A 24,291-nucleotide genomic window follows, 5' to 3' on the forward strand; every position below is an offset into this window, starting at 1 on the left:
TCCTTTATTTGATTTCATTCCATTTTCATTCCTCTACTTGAACCAAACGAGCACTAAATCAAAGTAGTTAACCATGTATTATAGAATAGATAAAATAAATTGATATAAAGATAATAGTGCGTACTATTAATTTGTCGTTGACCTCGTTTGAAAATAAAATAGGACTATTTTTTGTGAATGTTTTAAAATGAAAATATATGACTATTTTTATTAGACGAATAGGATATAAGGTTATTCAAAATATGACACTAAGACAAAGTAGTATTAATATGCATAAATGTCTCAAAATTGTGCAATGTCAAACTCGAATCCATTCACAACTTGAAGCATTCACTCCATATTTTATTGAACAATATGAAATCTCGAAGATGAGGGCGAAAGCACTCTGCTGGGCCGATATTGACACTGAGAGACGAAAGCTAGGGGAGCGAATGGGATTAGATACCCCAGTAGTCCTAGCCGTAAACGATGGATACTAGGCGCTGTGTAACATGCCACTTGTGATGATATCTGCATCTTGAAACAAATTCTAAGCAAAAACAAACACTCCTTTATCCGAGTCGATCATCCTTTTTGCAGCAGCAGATCCAACTATTCTCTCAAGCTGATCACAAACACAAACAAAAACAAGATGTATTGAAATATACACTTAAAATAAGAATGGGACTCGTACAAAAGAAGAAGCATCGCAAATACAGAATCAACAAGCATGCATGCCATAAATAAATTTAATTTAAAAAAAATCCAATTAACCGTTGGAAAAAATCAAAACATATTCTACAAGCATCAAAATGTTATTATCGAATTAAAAAGTAAAGTATTAAAGTTTAAAAATCAATTATTAAGAATGTGTTCAGTTAATCGGGCCAACCCAATCGGGCTCGGGCTATTTTCGGTTCGGGCATTAGGGCTAAATTTTTTTCGGGCTAATAATTTTCAGCCCTAACCCATCTTTTTTATCGGTCTATACCCGTTGGTTTTGGGCTTTTTTGACATCCCTAGTTTACAAAAAAAATCAGTCTTAATTTAATCTTAATTACTTATTTCAAAGCAAACCATTCTTAATTCAATCTCAATTACTCATTTCAAATTTTGGTGGGACCCTTTCTTTATTACATAAAAATCACCACCAATTTTCTTAAAACCTGTGCCCACCAAAAGTGTAGGACATTTTGGTGGGACGATTTTCGGCCACCAATTTTCTTTATTATTTTTGGTGGACGGAGGGAGTAGGACATTTGTAATGGCAAAGAGATTATTTTAATAAATTAGATTAGATTTTCTATTAGGGGTGATGAACGGGTCGGGTACGGGATAACCGTACCCAAAATTCGGGTACCACTACCCAAAATTTAGCATTTATGTTACTTGTACCCGAATCCAAACGAGATTCGATTACCGATTAAACGAAACGGTTATATGGGTCGGTTAAACAGATAACCAAAATACCATTAAAAAAAGTTAGCTATATAAGATGATAGCTATTTAGTAGAACTTATTTAATCAATTCACCTTCACGATTCCCATATGCCATGAACAAGTTGATGATTTCATTGAGTTGAGTTAATATTTTAATAAAGTTTAATAGTGTTTTATTGATTGTTTTATTATACTTTGACTATTTATAAGTTTATTTAATTATTAATTTTTAAATTGATACATTTTCTTTAACGTAAAGTTGTAGTTATATTATAAATATCAAATTAAATATATTTATATTAATAAATTTATATTTTATAATTTTAAAATTAATTAAATTGGTTAAACGGGTATACCGGTAACTAAAAAATCTCAATACTCATACTCATAACCATACCATTTAGTCAAATATCGGTTATTGATTACCCGATAATCGACGAGTTTCAGTTCGATGCGGATATAACCAATACCCAATATCCAAATAAGCAGCCATGTTTTCTATAATTCATAAACTTAGGAATACTTGCAATTGCAGCAAAGGGGAGAGTTTGGGGCGTGTGTCTCCCAACCATTGCCGGCCGTTGCTTGGTGCAAAAGCTCCAGTTGAGGCGTGTTAGAATACCTCCCTTGCCTAACGTCCAACGTGGCATGCAAGCTATGCATAAAGCAAAGACAACTCAGCTAAAGGAAGAAAAGATACCAGCTCATGATGGAGAGCATGTGCAAGATGAAGGAATTCTAGATCCTTCTCAATAGTGACATGTGTTATTTAGTGATTGGGTTTACTATACCAGAAAGCACTTTTTGTTATCTTTTCTTCTTTAGAGTTTTGCAGTACAGCTGAGATATAAAAGGGCTGTAGCTTTTGTTTCATTGTATTCCATTATTCATGCTATTATCAATGAAAGAAATCTCGTTCTTCTCAATGTCTCTATTTTCAGCTTTCCTTTTATGGTATCAGAGCAGGTAATCCTTACCTGTCTCTTGATATCTCGCTGCCTTTTATTTATTTCTTATGGCTGATTCAGATGACTCCACCACTGGTGGATCTTCTTCTACCTCCTCAAATACATTAATCTATCTTCAAAGTATACCTACACCCACAAAACTAAAAGAGACCAATTATCTCATATGGAAACAGCAAATCCTTGCTACAGTCAAAGGTTATGGCCTCGAAGGATATATTATTGGAGCCATCAAGCCACCATCTATGTGGATTGCAGAAAAAGGTGTTAGATCTATGAATCCAGACTTCATCTTATGGGAAAGGCAGGACCAGATATTATCGGCGTGGATCCAATCTTCTTTGACAGAGAGTGTCATGATCTTGGTTGTTGGTCTCACTACATCCATATCCATATGGCAAGCTCTCGAAACCAACTTTTCAAACCAGTCAAGAGCAAAGGTAATGCAATATAAATTGCAGCTTCAAACTCTCAAGAAGAATAATCTGAGCATGACTGAATATTTGTCTAAAGTAAAAACATGTTGTGATCTGTTAAACTCTGTTGGCCATCATGTTTGTGATGAGGATCAAATTATGTATATTTTGAATGGTCTAGGGAGTGAGTATGATTCAGTTATGGTTACTGTGAGTGCTAAAATGGAATCATGGTCTGCCATGGATGTCCACTCTTTGCTGTTAAGTTTTGAACACAGGCTAGAATCCACCAAAGCTCCTCCTCTCAACTCTGATGGCTCTCAACCGTCTCTTAATTATGCTGCTCAATCTGGACAGCAAAATAACAACTATGCTAGTCAAAATAATAGAGGAAGAGGTGGTTACAATGGAAATAGAGGAGGGGGCAGAGGTAACTACAGAGGAGGTTCTAGTCGTGGAGGTTTTAATGGAGGCAGAGGTAGAGGAAGAAATCCTGGGAATAAGCCCATCTGTCAAGTGTGCTTCATACCTGGGCATACTGCCGATCGATGTTGGTATAGGTTTGATCAGTCTTTTGTCCCACGACAACAGAATCAATACCAACAGCAACAGTCATCTCAGAATCAATATTCTCCTGGTCAGAACTCTCAGTTCAATCCTAAGGCAAACATGGCTCAGCTGCCAAATACCTCTCAATCTCAAGGCTATGGTGGTTTTCCTTGTGCTAATGCTGATTATACCAGAGATAATGCTTGGTACTTGGACTCGGGGGCTACCAATCATATCACACATGATTTGTCTAATCTCAATACAGCCACTGAGTATCAGGGAAACTCTCAACTGCAAATGGGAAATGGTCAAGGTATTGATATTGCTCACATAGGTAAAGGAGTTCTTTATTTTTCTTTCTCTCAAAAACCTTTCCATCTTAATAATCTCCTTCATGTCCCTCACATTACCAAAAACCTTTTGAGTGTGTCTCAACTTGCTAAAGATAATAGTGTGTATTTTGAATTTCACTCTGAATTTTGTGTTGTGAAGGACCAAGTAACCAAGGCTACTCTCCTCACGGGTACACTTAAAGGAGGTCTTTACCAGTTTGCTTCATTCAAGCCCAGCTCTCATTCCACCAGTAGATCTGCCCTCACTCTCTTACCAGCTTTCAATCAACAGCCATTAGTGGCTTCTGCTGTTTTACAGCCCCCAACTGTTCTTACTCAATCTATTCTACCCCTTAGCCTAGATGTTTGGCATAATAGACTAGGCCATTGCAATGTAAATATTCTCAAAAAGGCTCTGCACTCTTGTAATCTTCCATTTAGTGAAATGAAGAATTCCAGTTTATGCCAACCTTGTGTTTTTGCTAAAATGCATCGACTTCCTTATACTGATTCTGTCACTGAACACCATACACCTCTTGAACTTATACACAGTGATCTTTGGGGTCCAGCACCTATTAAAAGCATTAATGGTTACTCATATTATGTTAGTTTTATAGATCACTCTAGTAGATATGTCTGGATTTACTTACTTAAAGCCAAAAGTGAAGTCCATGATGTTTTTATTCAGTTCAAAAATCTGGTTGAAACTCAGCTCAATACCAAAATTAAATCTATCCAAACCGATTGGGGAGGGGAGTATAGGGCTCTCACTTCATTTTTTGCTTCTCAAGGCATTTCTCACAGAGTCTCTTGCCCTTATACCCCTCAACAAAATGGGTTGGCAGAAAGGAAACATAGGCACATTGTAGAGATGGGTCTTTCTTTACTTTTTCAATCTGGTTTACCCATGAAGCACTGGGATGATGCTTTCACTACTTCAGTTTACTTGATCAATAGGCTTCCCACCAAAATCATCCATCTTAAGTCACCTCTTGAACAACTCTTCCATCAACAGCCTGATTACTCTTCTCTTAGAACTTTCGGTTGCCTGTGTTTTCCTTTTACTAGACCTTATAACTCACATAAATTACAGCCTAGGTCTGCTAGAGGTGTTTTTCTGGGATACAGTATACACCATAAAGGATATAAGGTGCTTTTGCCTTCTGGCAAAGTCCTTGTCACTAGAGATATCTTATTTGATGAGACTGTATTCCCTTACTCTTCTTCTTCTTCATTAAGTTCAGTCCCTGATAACTCATCTCCACTCATCTCCAATCCTCCTGGTTACTGGCAGATTAACTCTCCCCCACCACTTTTCCCACCTCACACTTCTCCTCATATATCACATTCTTCTCCTCATTTATCACCTATTGATTCTCCTTCCCCTGTTCTCAATGATCTCTCTCCTTTACTTCCAACTCCACCATTGTCTCCTGTGCATACTACTTCTCCCACTGTGACTCCATCTCCTGTTCCCACTCATAGTTCTTCTTCTCCTTCTTTATCTCCTGTGAGCAATAGCAATGCTAACCGTTCTGTTTCCTCTCTTTCTTTATCCAAATTCACTGGTAGTCCTCTTCCCAATCCTAAGGAATACAGAAGTATTGTAGGTGGTCTTCAATATCTCACTATTACACGGCCAGATCTCTCATTCTCAGTCAATAAAGTTAGTCAGTTCATGTCTAATCCACTTGACAGTCATTGGAAAGCTGTCAAGCGCATTCTTCGTTATGTTGTTGGTACTCTTGATCATGGAATTCACCTTGTTCGCTCTTCTCATCCTCAACTTGTTGCTTTTTCTGATTCTGACTGGGGTTCTGATTTTGATGATCGCCGCTCCACATCTGGTATGTGTGTCTTTTTTGGTGAAAATCTTGTCTCTTGGGCAGCCAAAAAGCAACACGTTGTCTCCCGTTCTAGTACTGAGGCTGAGTACCGTAGCCTTGCTAATGCAGCTGCTGAACTCACTTGGTTCACATCTCTTTTTCAAGAGCTCTCTGTTACTGTCTCCCAACTTCCCACTATTTGGGTTGACAACACTAGTACTATTTCCATGGCTACTAATCCTATTCTTCATGCTCGTACGAAGCATATCGAGCTTGATATCCATTTTGTCCGTGATAAGATTGCTGCTCATTCTCTTCGTGTTCTTCATGTTCCCTCGCTGGATCAGACAGCCGACATCTTTACCAAGCCATTGAGTGTTCAATTCTTCACTCGCCTTCGCAACAAACTTCATGTTGTCCCCTCTTGCTCGCTCGAATTGAGGGGGCATGTTAGAATACCTCCCTTGCCTGACGTCCAACGTGGCATGCAAGCTATGCATAAAGCAAAGACAACTCAGCTAAAGGAAGAAAAGATACCAGCTCATGATGGAGAGCATGTGCAAGATGAAGGAATTCTAGATCCTTCTCAATAGTGACATGTGTTATTTAGTGATTGGGTTTACTATACCAGAAAGCACTTTTTGTTATCTTTTCTTCTTTAGAGTTTTGCAGTACAGCTGAGATATAAAAGGGCTGTAGCTTTTGTTTCATTGTATTCCATTATTCATGCTATTATCAATGAAAGAAATCTCGTTCTTCTCAATGTCTCTATTTTCAGCTTTCCTTTTAAGGCGCAGTTGATAGAAACATCACCAGTGGAGTCTGCTTGATCATTACTGCATGACGAGAATGTGATGAAGAACAAGCACAGAAATGTGTTAAATAGAATGATCAATGATCAATCAATAAATCACTTCAAAAAAAAAAATAAAGATAAGTTGACGAGCATTATTATATATATAATTCACAAGTCGTCGTTGACCTCCATGGCTCTGTGGGAAATTAGGGCTTCTCATGATAAGGTTTGCTCTCTCAGCTATCCTGGAGCTCTTAGTTTCATTATTATCAGTACATGATAGTGTTCTCTCTCTCTCTCGTTAAATAATGTAAGTAGCCAAATTTGCACATGGAGTCAATGTGTTTGATCAAATGACGCTGAGACAAGGCATCGAACATTTCATAAGCTTATTCATGGTTGTGCAACTTCTTTATACTGTTTACTTACTTGGATACTTTTATCTTACTTTAATGTGGATTCTGCTCATGCTCTGCTACTACCATTTACATGAACTATTTGCATTTCTTTTGAGAAAGTAGTTAAAAGAAGCTAAGTATTCATGGTGAGAGTTGGTTTTACTTGGTTCTGTAGTACTCCCTCCGTCCCAGCTGAAATGTCCTATTTTCCTTTTTGGGTTGTCTCACTTGAAATGTGTCATGTTTCCTTTTTTGGCAATACACTTTCTCTCTGTACTTAATATTTAAATAATTTTCACCAACCCACTTTATCTACTTTATACATATTTCTTGATCTCCGTGCCGAAAAGAAACAAGATATTTCAGCTGGGATGGAGGGAGTAGCTGAGAGACGGCCCAAAGGATAGAAGACTGTTTGTGTACGTATGCAAAGACTTACATAATCAATCAGATTTATATGAGGACTTATGCAGTTGACTATGAAAGTCATCATCAATTACTTATCATTTCATCCCAAACATTCTACACTTTTAAGTTGTGTTAGATTACATACAAGTACAACCAACCATGAATCTCTATCCAATTTCAGTTTCTTTACTATTTGTCTACTTCCTAATTACAGCCAAAATCGGCTAGCACTAGTTCGAGTCACTTCACAGGTGATCTTTCCATAGACTGTGGCTCAAATGCAGCTTCTGCAGGGAGCAACGGCCGACAATGGCTCGGTGACGTGCAGCCGAAGCTCTCTTCCTTGGTGCAAATTAATGGCAAATCAACCACCTCAACTGTCGCCAATAAGTGGGCTCCGGATGATCGAGTTCCTCACAAGATGGCGAGAATCTCGCTTTCATCATTTTCCTACGCTATTCAAGTGGATCCAGGTCAGAAAATTATCCGCCTTCACTTTAATCCGTCTGAATATAAGGGGTTCAGAGGGTTCAAGGATTTGTTCACGGTTAAATGCGGTGGTTTTATCTTGCTCGGTAACTTTAGTGCTTCACTTACTGCTGATGCTCTTGGCGTGAATACTTTCTCTAAGGAGTTCTGTTTGAACATACAACCAAATCATCAGCTTAACATAATTTTCTCCCCTGAAACTAGCCAATCGCTAGATGCATATGCTTTTGTAAATGGCATTGAGATTATCTCTGTCCCTGCCAGTCTTTCTTATTTTCATGGCAGCGGCATTGGACTCCAAGCCGGTAAGGAGTCTCTGGAATATGTTGATGGTAACACTGCGCTTGAGATAATCCAAAGGCGAAATCTGAAGCAGGATGCTGGTTTGGCTGATCGAGATCTGGATAGCATGTTTCCGAAGTGGGCAACTCAGGAAGTAGTCAAGAAGAAAAATTGCAGCTGGAAGATAGCAGTGGAGGTTGGATTCAGGTACTTGATCAGGCTTCATTTCTCGGAGCTGGGACTAGAGATTGCAGAGACGGGTAAGCTGAGATTTAAGGTCCTCATAAATGAGATGATTGCTCAAACGAATAGTGACATATTGAGAGCAAGGGATGGAAAACATGTCTTGTATAAGGACTACATTGTGATCATGGCAGGGCTCAAAACAGATGATAAACGTGATATCTTGATTTCCTTCCTGTCTTACGATGAACTCAGAGATGGACGTGGAATTCTCGAGGGATATGAGATAGTTAAGTTAAGCAACCCCGACAACAGTCTAGCCAGTTCAAATCCCCTGCATCGACATGAGGATGCACCATCCAAGAGCTTCATATATCTGCTCTCGCTCAATGGTAACAGAAATGCAATTGCAACTGTTGTTATAACTATAATATCTCTCATCAATGTAATTGTTTATAAGTTGCGATACAATTGGGAAGCTAGAAGCAGTGAGGACGAAATCAGACCATCAGCCAGGGCTGAACGACTCTTTCGCCATTTTTCACTAGCTGAGATTCAATTTGCAACTCGAAATTTCAACGAGGGGCTTGTGATTGGCAAGGGAGGGTTTGGTAAAGTCTACAAAGGAGTCATTGATGAAGGGCAGAAAACTGTTGCTGCAAAGAGGAAAAAATCATGTTCCAGTCAAGGAGTACGGGAGTTTTTGACTGAGATTGAGACACTCTCCGAGCTTCGACATATTAATCTGGTTGCTCTAATTGGCTACTGCAGGGAACACAGGGAAATGATTCTAGTTTATGATTATATGCCCAACGGTACACTGGCAGACCATCTCTACAAAAATGCCAGGCGCAACAGAAATCATTCTCCTCTCACATGGAAGCAGCGCCTAAATATCTGCATAGAAGCCGGACGAGGTCTAGACTATCTTCATACGGGGGCCAGAGTCATACATCGTGATGTAAAGCCTTCAAACATCCTACTGGATGAAAATTTTGTAGCTAAGGTCTCGGATTTTGGCTTGGCCAAACCTGAAGACAGAAACAGGTTGGAAAGCCATGTTAGCACAGGGGTTAAGGGCACATTTGGGTACATTGATCCATATTATGTTAGCACCCAGAAACTAACAAAGACAAGTGACACGTATGCATTTGGTGTGGTTTTATTGGAAGTATTATGTGGGAGGCCGGCTGTAGAACCATGGTTTATGGAGGATGAGCGGATTTTGGCTAAATGGGCTTTAGATAAGATTACTAAAGGAGAAGTTGATCAGATTGTAGCTCTAAATCTCAGGGAAGAGATTTCACCAAGCAGCTTGAAAACATATGTAGGGGTTGCTGAAAGATGCTTGCATGATGAGCCAAAGAATCGGCCAACGATGGCTCAAGTTGTGCTGCAACTTCAGTTGGCACTTGAGCAACAGGAGAGCAAGATACCTCTGGTGTTAAACGAGATAGAAAATGCTCCTGCTAAAATTGAACAGCCAACAAACACAGGGCCGCAGCCAACAATGACCATTGATGATTTGCAGAATGTCACTCATCCTCCAAATGATAAACCGTACAGCAAACTGGTTAATCCTGAACCTAGACGGGGAAGAGAAGTTGGGAGACAATCTGCAAAGCATAAGCAATCAAGATTTTGGCCGCGTGGGGCATTTTGGAATAGAACTAATACATCTAAGGAAACTGAACCGTATAGACCAGGTATGGGCACCGCTAAACTCAAAAGCATCCCATACCTTGTGGCTGGGAATGGGGATACGACACCCCTTGAGCCCTGTTCATATCAGTGTGTGTTGTGTCTCGGTGTCTTTATTTATTTTATCTTACTGTAAATCATACAAAAATGTGGAAATCTTGCAGATTGGAAGACACTTGCTGCTGCCACCAATCAATTCTCCTCTTTAAACATGGTTGGGCGTGGTGCTAGAGTATATAAGGTGACTTATTCTCAACATTGAACTTATATGTGTTAAGTTTTTTGGACTTAGTTTAGAGAGGAAAGACAAGTCCATAGTCTCATAAAAGGCCCCACGTCTCATTTATATTTTCGTAGATATATACAACAATACATACACGTAGCAGGTCACAAACATTCCACAAATTAAGGAAGTTTGGTTGTCAAACTTTATGCTCCTACAAAACTCTGTAGCCTTTTACACGAACTTTGGCTTATACAAAATACAAAATGTTAAAAAAATATATATGTATCAAATCAAGAGACCAAACTAACAACATATAACATTAATAAAAAATGTCAAAACAAAATATTATGAGACCAAAGTAACAAAATATCACACATAGCATCAAACTTTCTAACTTTGATTAATAACATATCATTTCCTCTAACAGATATCAAATAGACTGAGCCTAGTATTAATTATTAACTAAAGTAGCTTTCTGCTACATATTTCATTAATCATATATAGTCGTGCAGGCTGCATTATCTACCAGAAAAGTCCTGGAGGAGTTAAAAAATGAGGTTCTTTTCCTGGGAAGTCTTGAGCACAATTCTCAAATGCATATCTATGTAAATGACAAGTCCCTCTCTGTGGAAGAGTTGTTATTGCTGCAAAGCTGCCCAAATCCTCCCAAGAAGCTTAGACCTGGAAGATACTGGTATGATAGGCATACTGGGTACTGGGGGAAGGTGAGAGCTGTCTCTTAGACTAGCTTCGAAAATTGGTGCAGTAACTTCTGCTCTTTTATCCTTTTCTTGGTATTGATTGTTTTGGCTCAAATAAGCAGGAAGGAGAAAAGCCGTATCAGTTGATCACCCCCCTATTGACAGTATGTGATCAGGTGAGGCCGAACGCTAGCAATGGTAATACAAATGTTTGGATAAATAGTCGGGAGATTACTAAGGCTGAGCTCTTGGTGTTACAGGTTTGTTTCACTTAAAAGTTTTACTTGACGTGTTACTGTTTTCAAGTTTGAAATCTGAGCAATTTAATGGAGTGTTTGCAGGCTGCTGGAGTTAATTGTCAAGGAAATACTTATTTATGGGTTATGGCAGATGGAAGCTGCCAGGAAGAAGGCTCGAATACAGTCATCACGAGATTATGGGAAAGGGTAGGGAAAATATTTTCTTCTCAAATTGCCTCATAATTTATGATTTTTGATGCACCTCAGTCTGGTATTACTTATGCTGGAAAACTTTTGTTCTTCAGAAACTAGTAAGGATGTTATGTTCTGCTCTTGCTCTGCCATTTCCTTCTGATATGGCAAACCATGGTGGTGAAGAAGTCAACAAAGACAGGGATAGAGTTAATGCAAAGAACCTTGAAGAGAGCACAAGATATAAACTTCTCCTAGTAGGCTGTGACCAATCAGGAACAAGCACAATTTTTACACAGGTAAATAGTAGTTGGTGCAATAGATCTTGTTTTGCTTAAATCTCGAATTTGTATGTATTTGATAATAAAAAATGAGCAATAAGATCACAAAGATGCATCATGGAAGATGCAGAAATTGACCCTACAAACTGATGTGAGTGAAACATAACATTATGTTTCTATGCTGCTGCTTTATTAGTTCAGAGAATTGGTTTTGTTGCAATCTGCTTCCAGAAAACTTTAAAATCTTCACCTCAGTCTATGTAATTAGATCTTCTATTCTTTTAGTATTCCGAATGAACACATTTCTCTGCTCATAACTGTATTTGAGATGAGGGAGCATGAGCATATTTTTGTGGCTGTGTATACCTCTGCATATGTATGTTTTTTTTTTTTTTGTTTTTTTTTTATAAATCTAGAAGATTAATTACCTTGGAATAATTTTGAGACAGAAAAAGCATATGTTGAGTCATTTGGCTTTGCAGCCACAAACTTATGAAATAATTGTAGTTCTTTTAACAGAAAAATGCATAACACAATAGCCATAAGGTCCATAATGTTGCATTAACTTTTATAGTGAGAAAGAAAGATGACTAACACTTCAAAATTTTTTCATGATATGAGTGCGAAACTTCTTATCAAAAATCAGGTTGAGTAGCTTAAATCGACATGAAGTCTATTTTACTCGTTTTTTTTTTTTCTGTTAGAGTTTGTTTCCATTGAAAGGAAATCACATATCGTGATAGTAGGGGTATCAAAACCGACACCAAGTTCCTTGAAGTATAAAACAGTTGAAAACTTCATTCTTCCCATATTTGATAGCAAACTTTCTAATGCATTACTCACATTCAAATTTAACTGGCATTTTGGATATAGTTGTCCTATACAGACAATGAACCTCTTTGGAATCTACTGATCTGATTATTGATGACAATCTCTTAATAATAGAGCAACTGAATCTTTATGTTCAATTCTTGTGTGGTTCCAGGCCAAAACTATACGTGGTGCCCTTGTTTCAGAAGATGAGAAGCAAAACATAAAGATCATGATCCAGAGAAATCTTTACACTTGCATTGGTATTTTGCTTGAGGGTCGCCAGCATATTAAAGAAGATTATGTGATAGAAACAATGGGACAAAGGAAAGAGGCTGCTCCTTCAGGTATGCATATAGTTGAATCATATGTTTCCAACTGTTCAAAATTTGCGAACAATCACAGATGCTTTGGAAGAAATATCTTCTCAATTTGTCTCAATTTGCAACACTATTCACCTAGAGGGCCCTCTGGCTTCCTGCTCTTTTTGTAATAATGTGTTTTTATTATTTGATCTAATACTGGAATAACCAATACACATAAGCCTTACGAGCCCTGGACCATCTATAGTTATATAAAAAGACCAGTCTGTTCTTCAGGATGCTTGATTAGACGCACAAAAAACACACTCTGTCAGGGGTGAGCAAAATAACCAAAACCAAATAACCGAACCGATCCAAACCGAAAGTTGAAAATAGGGTTTGATTTTTTCGGTTTGGTTCTTTTTTATTTTTCAAAAGAATTTGATTTTTCAGTTCGGTTCGGTTTGGTTCTGTAAAAACCGAACATAACCGAAAATCGAATTATATTTATATTACTAATATAAATTGGCGTTATCTTTTTATTTTAGACATTTATTTTTATTCTAATACTTCATAAATTGGTATTGGAATCGTTAATTTTATAAATTATATAAAAATCAAAGTTCGGTTTTTTCATATTCCCTTTAACTTCAAATTATTAATAAAAATAACAATTCAGACTTCATTTTTATGTAATTTATAAAATTAATGATCTCAATATCAATTTATGAAGTATTAGAATAAAAATAAATGCTTAAAACAAAAAAGACTAACGTTAACGAGGATTAAATGTGAGTGGTGCTCAGATGAGGATGTAGCATAACATTTAAATATATATACATATACTTGATATATATAAATATATATACATACTGATACATAATTTTGGTATTAAAATATGTATATATACATATATAGAGTTTTTATATTAAATAAAATTTAATTTTACTTTTTTTCTTTCTTTTTTTTCGGTTTTTCAGTTTTTTTTATTTTTTCTGGACTATTTCAATTTTTTGGTTTTAATTCTAAAAATTTTGGTTTTTCGATTCGGTTAATTCGATTTTTTTTTTAATAAAAACAAATATAAATTTGGTTTGATTTGGTTTTAGCAAAAAACTGAACTAAAAACCGAACGCACACCCCTACTCTATCTCACAGTTTTGTATATGTCCTTATTAGCCATGGCCCACAATAATGGGACTGTGCGACAGACTACCAGTTACAATCACATGATCTTTGATGAACTTGCATTTATTAAGTTTAGTTGTACCCATAGTTATTAATCGCGCACATCCCGCACGCGATCGCGCACTGATATTGCACCGGATCGCGATATAGAGGCAAGTAACTGATGGCGCACTATTCACACTATTAGAGCATCGCGCTAATCGCGCGCTATTTAGAAGTCTGTTGCATGGGCTAATAAATGCTGCATGGGCTGAAAGAGCATTTAGTCGGACCCATAGTTATTAATCACGCATCGCGCATGATCGCGCAAACCTATCCTAGCGCTATCGCACATCGCGCGCTATTTGAATATATCGCTCATAAATTTATAGACATAATATATATCATAATCATAAGAAAAACATGCATGATATGTCTAGTTAATAAAAAGATAAAGTCATAAAAATACTCTTTCAGCCTTGTGATCCCTCCTTTGAAGACTTTAGTGCAATAATTACATCTAACGATTTTTGTATTATTTGCTTCGACCATAGTTCCATGCAGCCATCCTATATCCTTTTTTCTTTTTCACTAGTTGAACTTGCCATAGAATATGAGAAGGGGAGAGGAAGAAGAACTATGAGAGGAACCTGAAAAGATCAGGAAGAAGAAGTGCAGATTGCAGAACTGTTTCTTAATCTAAAGAGAGACTGAAACGAAAGAAAATAAGACTCTGATTCTGAATGAAGACTCTGGAGTCTGGACCGATCAGACTTAGTTATAAGTAATTAAGTATATAACTTAAAAGTTAAAACCCTAATTAAATATTGGATATTGGAGAATCTAAATGAAGTTGGACTGTTGGAGTAGTAATGGACGATAAGACTCTCTGAATAACCCTAATTAATAAATATTAAAAGCCCTTAAGCCAAGCCCATGCAATATTTATTAGCCTATGCAACAGATTTCTCAATAGCGTGCGATCAGCGCGATGCGGGATCACAAAATAGCGCGAATAGCGCGCACGATCAATGACTAACCTCTATATCGCAATGCGGTGCGATATCAGTGCGCGAGCGCGATCTGCGCGATTAATAACTATGAGCCGGAGGCTATATAATTAGATATTTATTTTTATTTGAAATTAAGTTTTTATGACTTTTATCTTTTTATTAACTAGACATATTATGCATGTTTTTCTTATGATTATGATATATATTTCTGCGCAATATATTCAAATAGTGCACGATGTGCGATAGCGCTAGGACAGCTTTGCGCAATCGTGCACGATTAATAACTATGGTTGTACCCACATTCAAAAGATTAATCACAAGTAATCTCTAGTGAAATGCATAGAATAGACACTCTTATCTGTAATGAACTTGGTCAAATAACCAAATTTTGTTCTAATCCTCGTATTCTAAATGTTACTTATTGGTGGCAGTGAACTCAGATCAGGAAGATGAAACTAGTACTTTTTCATTGCCTTCAAATTTGGAAGCTTTTTCAAAGTGGCTAGTTCAGATGATGATATCAGGCAACTTGGAGGTTATAATCCCAGCTCTTGTGAGAGAGCTTTCACCATTAACTGAGCAGTTGTGGAAGAATGAAGCTTTTCAAGCCATATACAGACGGAGAAAGAAACTGCCTACGCTGCCTAGAGATGCTACCTACTATTTAGATCGAGTTAGTTGTGCTTGCTTATCTTCATTCCACTTAATCTTTTACAGTAGGGTGCTAATTTACTTCATTCCATATATACTCATAAGCTTTTTCTGCCTCGAAAGGCTGTTGAAATTTCACGCGAAGACTATGAACCATCTGAAATGGATATCCTATATTCAGAGGGTATAGCTTCCAATGAAGTCGCATCAATGGATCTTTCTTATCCGGACTCGGAACATCATGATAATCAACTAGTGAGGTCAGTCAAAGTTTATATTGTGTGAATGATGTCTACCCTCAAGATGAATTTAAAGTTGATTTATTCGTTCTTTTCCATATTATGTACAAAATTAATGCAAATAATATTTACTCGATGTTGTATGGAATACCGAGTTGCCCTAACGAGACATTTTCAACATAGAAAAAAGGGTGTTGTATTATAAGTAATGCAGGTAATTTCATAGTATAATATTTGTGCGCGCAGATGCCAGCTTATTAGAGTTCATGCAAGCAGCCTGGGAGGAAACTGCAAGTTGCTGGATACGTTTAAAGACGTTGATCTTGTCCTCTGTTGTGTTTCCCTCACAGATTATGCCGAGTACTATGAAGACGCGGATGGACTTCGCTCAAACAAGATGTTGGAAACCAAGAAAGTGTTTGAGAAGATTGTGACTCATCCAGCTCTTGCTGGGAAGAATTTCCTCGTCGTCCTGAATAAGTTTGACCTGCTGGAGGAGACGATCAAACAAGTTCCTCTCTCCGAATGCGGCTGGTTTCACGATTTCAATCCTGTGGTTTCATTTGATTTCAATCCTGTGATTCATTATGTGGGGTCGAAGTTCAAAAAGACATTCCGTTCCCTGACCGGGCGGAAGCTGTACGTAAAACAGGCTACGGCGCTGGATGCCCGTAGTGTTGATGAGGCTCTGATGTATGGTAAGGAGATTTGCAAGTGGGAGGACGACGTGCGTAATTTTCCCGTGGATGAATGGTCTAGTGATAGCTTTTATAGTACAGATTAGTCAGTCTGTTTGATGCATATATTCCTACAAATTGATCAAATGTACTTATATGCATTTGGTTGGTAAAACTAAAATCTCGTTCATGTATAATCAGACTATTAAAAAAGATAACTCTTTTAGCCTCAACTTAAAAACAACTCTTTTGTATACCAAAATCAGTTAAAAGACTAAAATACCCTTACATTATATCATTAAAGAAAAGCAAAAAAAAAAAAAAAGAGAGAAGTCATCGGCCCCTCCTCTCTCCTCCCTCCACCCCCAAATTCAAATTCTCTCTCTCTCTCCCAACTCACGACACGCTCACGACCGGCGCCACCACACGATCGAATTCCAGTCACGACGTCGAGATGGGCGACCGCGACCGGAACGACGACGACTCGGTGTCGGCGACAAGCTCCGAAGAGGAGGAGCGTCTCGCACATCCTACTCCTCCGGTGAGTGAGCCCTAATTTTCGCCCAATTTTGCCTCCCTTGAAAAATTGGAGCCTAAATTCATTGTTAAATGCATGTATATGTGTTATAATGCTTTGAGAATCATGTTTAGTTGGTAAATAGCTAGAGTTTGTTGAGATTTGTTGAAAACAACTTGAGAATTTTGGTGTTTTTTGTGAATTTTTCGGCTGAAATTGGGGGAAAGATCGTGGATGGACACGACGGGGGTTGGGGCAGGGTGGGCACGACGACAGGGGCCTGAGGCGGGGTGGGCACGAAGGGGGCTTGTGGCGGGGTAGGCACGACGTGGGTCTCGTCGTCGGATTCACGATGGCAGGCTCCCCATCGTGGGCACGATGGCGCCGTCGAGGTCACGACGATGGCCCACGATGGCGTCCATCGTGGTCACGACGGGGGCTTGGGGCGGGGTGGGCACGACGGGGGTTTGGGGCGGGGTAGGCACGACGGGGGTCTCGTCGTCGGATTCACGATGGCAGGCTCCCCATCGTGGGCACGATGGCGCCGTCGAGGTCACGACGATGGCCCACGATGGCGTCCATCGTGGTCACGACGGGGGCTTGGGGCGGGGTGGGCACGACGGGGGTTTGGGGCGGGGTAGGCACGACGGGGGTCTCGTCGTCGGATTCACGATGGCAGGCTCCCCATCGTGGGCACGATGGCGCCGTCGAGGTCACGACGATGGCCCACGATGGCGTCCATCGTGGTCACGACGGGAGCCTCCCATCGTGATCTCGACAGTCCGCCTACCCCGCTTCGTTTTTTTTTTTTTTTTTATTGTTGTATTATTTGTTTCAAATACATGATTATCTTTCTAATTTGTTTTTAATACATTGATTTTGTAGATTAATTGTGATTGGAAAAGGCCTACATTGATCTACGTGACCCGTGGAGTTAATCTTTATATGAGGACCGATATATTGAAGGAGGTCAAGAATGTTTTACTTGATAAAGGCGGTCCGTTGGCTCTAGAGAGATTTAAAGAAGGCGTAGTAGGACGGTTGATTGATATCAAGAGAAACCATAGTGCAAGTAATGCTCTACATCACTTGCTAGCTCGTCAATTGAAAGGTAGCGATATACCATGTGACGAGTCTTGGTTTCAAGTTGGTGGACAGACCATTCGATTTAGGCCGACGGAGTATGCCCTTGTCACGGGACTTCACTTTGGCAACAGTGATTTTGATCCATATGCAAAACACAAGCCTCCACGGAATGGTATATTCAATCGATTCTTCAATGGTGTATCCACGAAGGTGCATGTGTTGCGCAAGAGATTCAATGAGAAGAGCCTTGGCAAGGATGTGGAAGACTATTTGAAGGCTGCCAATCTTTTGGTGTACTATCTATTCCTCCTATGTCGGGATAATCCAGTGATCGAGGATTGGGCATGGACATTAGTTGAGGATTTTGAGCGTTGGGATGCCTTTCCATGGGGCTCATACACGTATGGCGCATTGTCTTACTACATAGACACTGTTGGGATTGCCCCGGACCAAGCTGAAAAAGATTACCACTTTTATGGTCCGGTTTGGGCCTTACAAATTTGGTCGTACGAGGCCGTTCCAGATTTGGGAAGCCAATGTGGCTTTCGAGAGCGCGAGGAGATATTGCCTCGTTGTTTGAGATGGAGCACTCGACAGATGAGGAAGATTGATTTTGCAACTTTTTTAGAGAAGCGGGTACGTTTTATCTTTTTATTATATAATTTTTTATATTAAAATTTGAATTCTAATATTGTGCATGTTATATTGTTTTGTAGCGGCCGGTATATCCTGTGTTGGAAGCTACATCTAGTGAGTTAGATGAGTACTATATGATGAGCTTCGACAATGGGGATATGTTTGATGTTCGTTTCGAGGCTCCTGTACGCGTTGCCTCAAGATATGAGACAACATTGAAGGCGCCTGTACAGAAAGCACGACGCGGGACGAAGCGCCCCCGACAGAGCACTCCACTTCTCACTCCAACAGAGGGGGGAGAGAGAGCTAGAGTGTGTTGTGTGCACGGACGGCCTTGCCCAGACAACGAAGGGGGCACTGACAGGGGGCATGATATCGAGGACAGATTGAGGGCAGTTATCGATGATAGATTGAGGGCAGTTTTGACTGATGATTCTGATACAGGCTTTCTTGCTGTATTGAGAGCAGTTATCGATGACAGATTGAGGGCAGTTTCCGGCCGGAGGCGTTCTAGGAGTCCTCCACTCTTCCGGGAAGAGGATGTTATCTCCCACCACTCTCAGAGTCGCTCCCGCCAGCCACAGCCTCAGCATGTCGCTGCCGATGAGGCCTTTTCTTTGCAGCCTCAGCACGTCCCCACCGAGGTCGGTACTTCTTTGCAGCCTCAGCATGCCCCCACCGAGGAGGCTATTGTTTTTCAGCCTCAGGACATACCCATCGAGGAGGTTACTGCTTTTCAGCCTCAGCACATACCCACCGAGACCAGTGCTTCTTGGGAGCCTCAGCACGTCCCCAACGAGGCCGGTACTCCTTTGCAGCCCCAGCATGCCCCCGCCGATGAGGCTATTGTTTTTCAGCCTCAGGACATACCCATCGAGGAGGTTACTGCTTTTCAGCCTCAGCACATACCCACCGAGACCAGTGCTTCTTGGGAGCCTCAGCACGTCCCCAACGAGGCCGGTACTCCTTTGCAGCCCCAGCATGCCCCCGCCGATGAGGCTACTGCTTTGCAACAGTTTACCAACCTCTTCAAGTCTGTGGTACCTGTGTCGCACTCTCCTATCAAGGGAGCCTCTTACCAGACCTATATCCCATATGATAAGGTTTGTACCTTACATTCTCCTGACAAGGCCAAGAAAGCGTCTAAGCCACATGATAAGGTACAAACATCTGAGCCTAGTGTTGATTTGGATGATCTCGAGGAGTTTGGGGAGGATGAGGATGAGGACACGGGCGATAAGAGTTTGGGGCCTCGAGAGCGTAGACCGTCTGCTGCTATTCGGACTCCTTTTAAGGGTCAAAGTCCGTCTACTGCTGAGGTATTGAGGACTCAGTACAGAAAATTCAGAATTAGTGGACCTAATTCCATTGCAGTTGTGACTGCGACAGAAGCTCCTTTAAATCAAGAGTTCTTCGATGATCTTGAGAATACTGACATGGACTTCACCCAAGATGTAAGTTTTAATTCATAATTTGTATTGTGTTATGTACATCCTTAACTAACCTCAAAGTTTATGCTTCACAGGTCATAGACCAATACGTGCTTTTTATTCGGACACGTCTTGGGATAGCCAAAGAAAAAAGCATGTCTACTACTTTAGTCATCGGCACTGATTTTTATGTAAGTTTTACTATGATCCTTCATTTGTGATTCTTGTTTTCCTATCATTATTATTGAACTTGTATCTTGCAACTTTTTGTAGGTTGTATTGCATGCCGAGCTTACCCGACTGCATCCAAAGGATCCCAATTTTAAGAAGGTGAAGGGAAAGCCAACATATCCCAAATGGACTTTACCTGAAGGACTCGAACGCTTGGTTAAAGGGCTAGATACGACAAATTCAACTCCGTGGTGGAATGTAGATTTTGTAAGTATAGTATACTAGTGTAATTTGCATTTGGTATTCTTATTGGTTTATTAAACTATAAGTTATATTTTTTTTTTCAACAGATTGTTGCAATTTGTCTTGTGGGCAAAAATCACTGGGTCACTGTGCGAATTCGACTTGTTGATTGGAAGGTCGAGTTGTATGACTCATTGTCACACCTGTTTGATGAAGGCAAGGCTTCTGTGCGCGACGATGAGATGAAGCCCATTACTCGTCTCATGCCTCGTCTATTAGAGCTCTCCGGTTATTGGGAGAACACAACTCGGATAAAGAGAGAAGACGAGATGGAGCTTCGTAAGATGCCGAGTAGTGCCCAGTTCGCCCAGGTCGACAACCACAGTTGCGGCCCTTTCGCTTGCATGTATCTTGATCGTTTAGTTGCCACTCCTGACAAAAAGCTGAGACATTCGGAACAAATCAACGAAAAATATATCAAGAAGTATAGGTGGATTGTAGGATCTAGAATATTTTGTCTCACTCAAATTTGAAACATATTGAGACTTATTTTGAGATTTATTGAGACATATTTCATGTTATTTGCTTTTAATTTGGTATGTTGTTCACTTTTTGATGTTGATTTTTGTATATTGCCATCGTATGTTGTTGGTAATGGTGGCTACCGTGAAGGTGAGATGGGCTGCCGTGATCACGATGGGGGCTTCCCATCGTGAGCACGATGGGAAGCTCCCATCGTGTCCTGCAATCCCGTCGTCACCGTCCCGTCGTGTCCTTCCCGTCGTGTCCTTCCCTCCCGTCGTGACCCTCCCGTCGTGTCCTTACAATCGTGTTCTTCCCTCCCGTCGTGACCCTCCCGTCGTGTCCTTCCCATCGTGTCCTGCCCTCCCGTCGTGTTCCACTTCCCCTGCCCAAACGACCGTGCCCACGACGGCCACCTTCGTGTCCAACCATCGTGCCCACGATCGTGCAGACACGATGGCCATCGTGGGCAACCATCGTGATCACGATGGTTGGACACGAAGGTTGCCACGATCGTGCCCACGATGTCTTACTCACGACTATGGCCACGATGGCTTGTGGTAGTCATCGTGTGGTTATTAAAATCATTCAATTTCGAATTTAAATACGATTACTGACTTGTTTAGTGTATTATATTATGTTTAAAATCATATTTTATCACTCAACCTTTGTTTCTAATCAAAATTAAACTATCTGAGGTTATATACATTGAGATCTACAAATATCTAGTTTGAAAATACTTATAAGATTTCATAGAATGTATTATTTGATAACACATTTTACACAAACAATATAATTATGTGTTTTACGATAAAATTTTCAATAAACTATGTATTAAAATGTTTTTTAGAAGATATATATTATGTTGAATGTTAAATAATCGAATATAACATCATAAATTTCAAGAAATAAACATCACACGATAAAAAAATGTCGTGGCCACGTTCGTGGCCGACCTTCGTGCCCACGATGGTTGGACACGATGGCTATCGTGTCCAACCGTCGTGGGCACGATGGTCGGCCACGAACGCGCCCACGATCGTGCACACGATGTATTACTCACGACCATGGACACGATGGTTGTGGTAGTCATCGTGTGGTTATTAAAATCATTCAATTTCGAATTTAAATACGATTATTGACTTGTTAGTGTATTATATTATGTTTAAAATCATATTTTATCACTCAACCTTTGTTTCTAATCAAAATTAAACTATTTGAGGTTATATACATTGAGATCTACAAAATATCTAGTTTGAAAATACTTATAAGATTTCATAGAATGTATTATAGTTTGATAACACATTTTACACAAACAATAGAATTATGCTAACACGATCGGCATTCATTATGCTAACACACCATACATTCTTTATTCCAATCCTACCAACAATTCTAAAATAATTTAATCATCCTCTTCAATATAAAAAATTCCACGGAGCAAGAAAAACATCGGTTCTCCGTGCCACTGGTACGCAAGATAGCCTCTATCAGCCTACAACAAAAAAGGTTTACTTAACATTATGTGAAATTATAGAAATTAGTATATGTAATACAATGTTTGTATCATACCGCACTATACGCCTGCAACTGTTCGACGCTGATTTCCATTGTGTTATGCATGGGATCCCATTTCACACTGGGATCCTCAAGGAGGTTTCCAAATTTGAAAAATCGGTCCCTCAACTGGTTTATTTTAGCCTGGTAAAAATTAAGCTGGTGATGTATATCAAATTCACAGTTCATACCTTCACAAAGTCTGCGTTGTCGACCATCTTGCAGATGTTCGGGATTGCCATCCCACTGTCCGCAATCGACCATCTTCAATAGCCTTGTGAGAAATTTGTACTCTATTTGAGCCGTCCACTTGTAATCACCCCTATCGGCGGGGTACCACATCTCACGTTGAAGGAAATCTATGGTATTGAGATAATTCATTTTGTAACAAAACGAAGTTATGAAATTAACTCAAAATGCTTTGTGATATGAGACCTCCTCATCCCCTCATCCCTTAAATAGAGTACGAGAATGAGTTATATACAATTGCACCCGTGACTTTCGAGTTGTCATTCCAAAAAATTATACACTATTGCACTCGTGAGTGGCATGGGTCCCTTGCCATCGTGGACCACGATCGTGCCCACGATCGTGTCCATCGTGCTCACGATGGCACGATCGTGGGGTCATGCCGTGAACACGATGGTGCTCCACGATGGCAGCGACCATGTCCACGATCTTTGACGCCGTGAAATCGTACACTTTATTCGAAAAACATGTGGGACATAATTGATTCGTCTCATTAATTATGCTTTCCCGTGTGTTTGAACACATTTTCCAAAAAATGCACCCGTGACTAGTTGTCATTCAAAATAGTTAAACACTATTGCGCCCGTGACCACCATGGGCACACATGGATTGCCATCGTGGGCCACGATCGTGCCCACGATCGTGTCCATCGTGTCCCACGATGGTACGATCGTGGCCCACGATCGTGTGCACGATGGTACGATCGTGCCCACGATCGTGTCCCTCGTGCCCACGATGGCTACCATCGTGCCTACAATGATCACGGTTGCATAGTATTACTCTCTATTTAATGGGATCAAACCCCCACTCCTCATATCACTAAACCTTTTAAGTTATTTTCATAACTTTTTTTTTCCGCACAAAATGAATTATCTAAACACTCTAGATTGGCTTCAACGTGAAATGTGGTTCACCGATGATCCAAGGAACGAATGGACCCAGGATATGGAGTATTACTTCTTACTAAAGCTGATGAGGATGGTTGACAATGAGGTTTGGGATGGTAGTCCACAGCATTTGGAAATCGACCGCGCTCGTCGCCTTACTGAAAAAATGAATACCTACTTTGATGTGAATCATAGTAGACATTTTTACGCCGTTAAGATTCACACGCTGAGGTCCCGATATCTTTTATTTCGGCAACTCATTAAGGATGAAAATGTGAAATGGGATCCTTTGCATAACGACATTCGAATAAGCGACGAGGACTTTACCTACTTATGTTCGGTATGATTTCTCTATTATTGTATTACATATCGTTATTTCTAATAAGTTTACATAATTTTAAGTAAAACGTTTTTGCTTTTTGTTGTTGTAGGTTGATCAAAGGTATGCTGCGTACCGATTCCACGGAGACCCGTTTTTTTTCTTACTCCGTGGAGTTTTTTATCGTCAGGACGATTAAATCTTTTTAGTTGTAGATTGATGTTTGTTTGTGTTGTTTTTGTTGTTGTAAATTGATGTTTTTGTTGTTGTAAATTGTAATGATAATAAATGTCGTTTTAATATGCCTTACTCACGGAGACCCAATGAATGTCACGATGACAGATTCGTGACAAAACCGTGATCAGGATGGCAGCCTCCCATCGTGATCACGATGGCAGCTCCCATCGTGATC

The 24,291-nt window shown here is 39.8% G+C and overlaps 3 protein-coding genes across 4 annotated transcripts; all 3 read left to right on the forward strand.

Moving 5' to 3' along the window:
• The first annotated feature begins 1,904 nt into the window (after window positions 1-1,904).
• LOC130989709 (uncharacterized) lies at window positions 1,905-16,459 on the forward strand. Of its 2 annotated transcripts, XM_057913777.1 has the most exons (13): window positions 1,905-2,027; window positions 6,299-6,529; window positions 7,324-8,140; window positions 8,258-9,769; window positions 9,929-10,005; window positions 10,503-10,715; window positions 10,814-10,951; window positions 11,033-11,137; window positions 11,236-11,421; window positions 12,389-12,560; window positions 15,127-15,368; window positions 15,470-15,606; window positions 15,832-16,459. In XM_057913777.1, exons 2-13 carry the CDS (start codon window positions 6,362-6,364, stop codon window positions 16,367-16,369), a joined length of 4,305 nt encoding a protein of 1,434 aa, XP_057769760.1. In that variant the 5' UTR covers window positions 1,905-2,027; window positions 6,299-6,361; the 3' UTR covers window positions 16,370-16,459. The 2 variants fall into 2 exon arrangements, with proteins under 2 accessions (XP_057769760.1, XP_057769759.1); XM_057913776.1 differs by having other exon boundaries at window positions 7,324-9,769.
• A 938-nt stretch (window positions 16,460-17,397) lies between these two features.
• On the forward strand, window positions 17,398-19,973 carry LOC130990985 (uncharacterized). The gene is made up of 2 exons (XM_057915194.1): window positions 17,398-18,501; window positions 18,582-19,973. The coding sequence occupies exons 1-2, from the start codon at window positions 17,725-17,727 to the stop codon at window positions 19,971-19,973; spliced, it is 2,169 nt and encodes a 722-aa protein (XP_057771177.1). The 5' UTR covers window positions 17,398-17,724.
• A 94-nt stretch (window positions 19,974-20,067) lies between these two features.
• Window positions 20,068-20,892, forward strand: LOC130989710 (uncharacterized). The gene is made up of 3 exons (XM_057913778.1): window positions 20,068-20,122; window positions 20,205-20,369; window positions 20,453-20,892. Exons 1-3 carry the CDS (start codon window positions 20,087-20,089, stop codon window positions 20,876-20,878), a joined length of 627 nt encoding a protein of 208 aa, XP_057769761.1. The 5' UTR covers window positions 20,068-20,086; the 3' UTR covers window positions 20,879-20,892.
• Window positions 20,893-24,291: the final 3,399 nt, after the last annotated feature.

Source organism: Salvia miltiorrhiza, chromosome 6 (genome assembly GCF_028751815.1).
Source record: "Salvia miltiorrhiza cultivar Shanhuang (shh) chromosome 6, IMPLAD_Smil_shh, whole genome shotgun sequence".
In the NCBI taxonomy this organism is placed as follows: Eukaryota; Viridiplantae; Streptophyta; class Magnoliopsida; order Lamiales; family Lamiaceae; genus Salvia; species Salvia miltiorrhiza.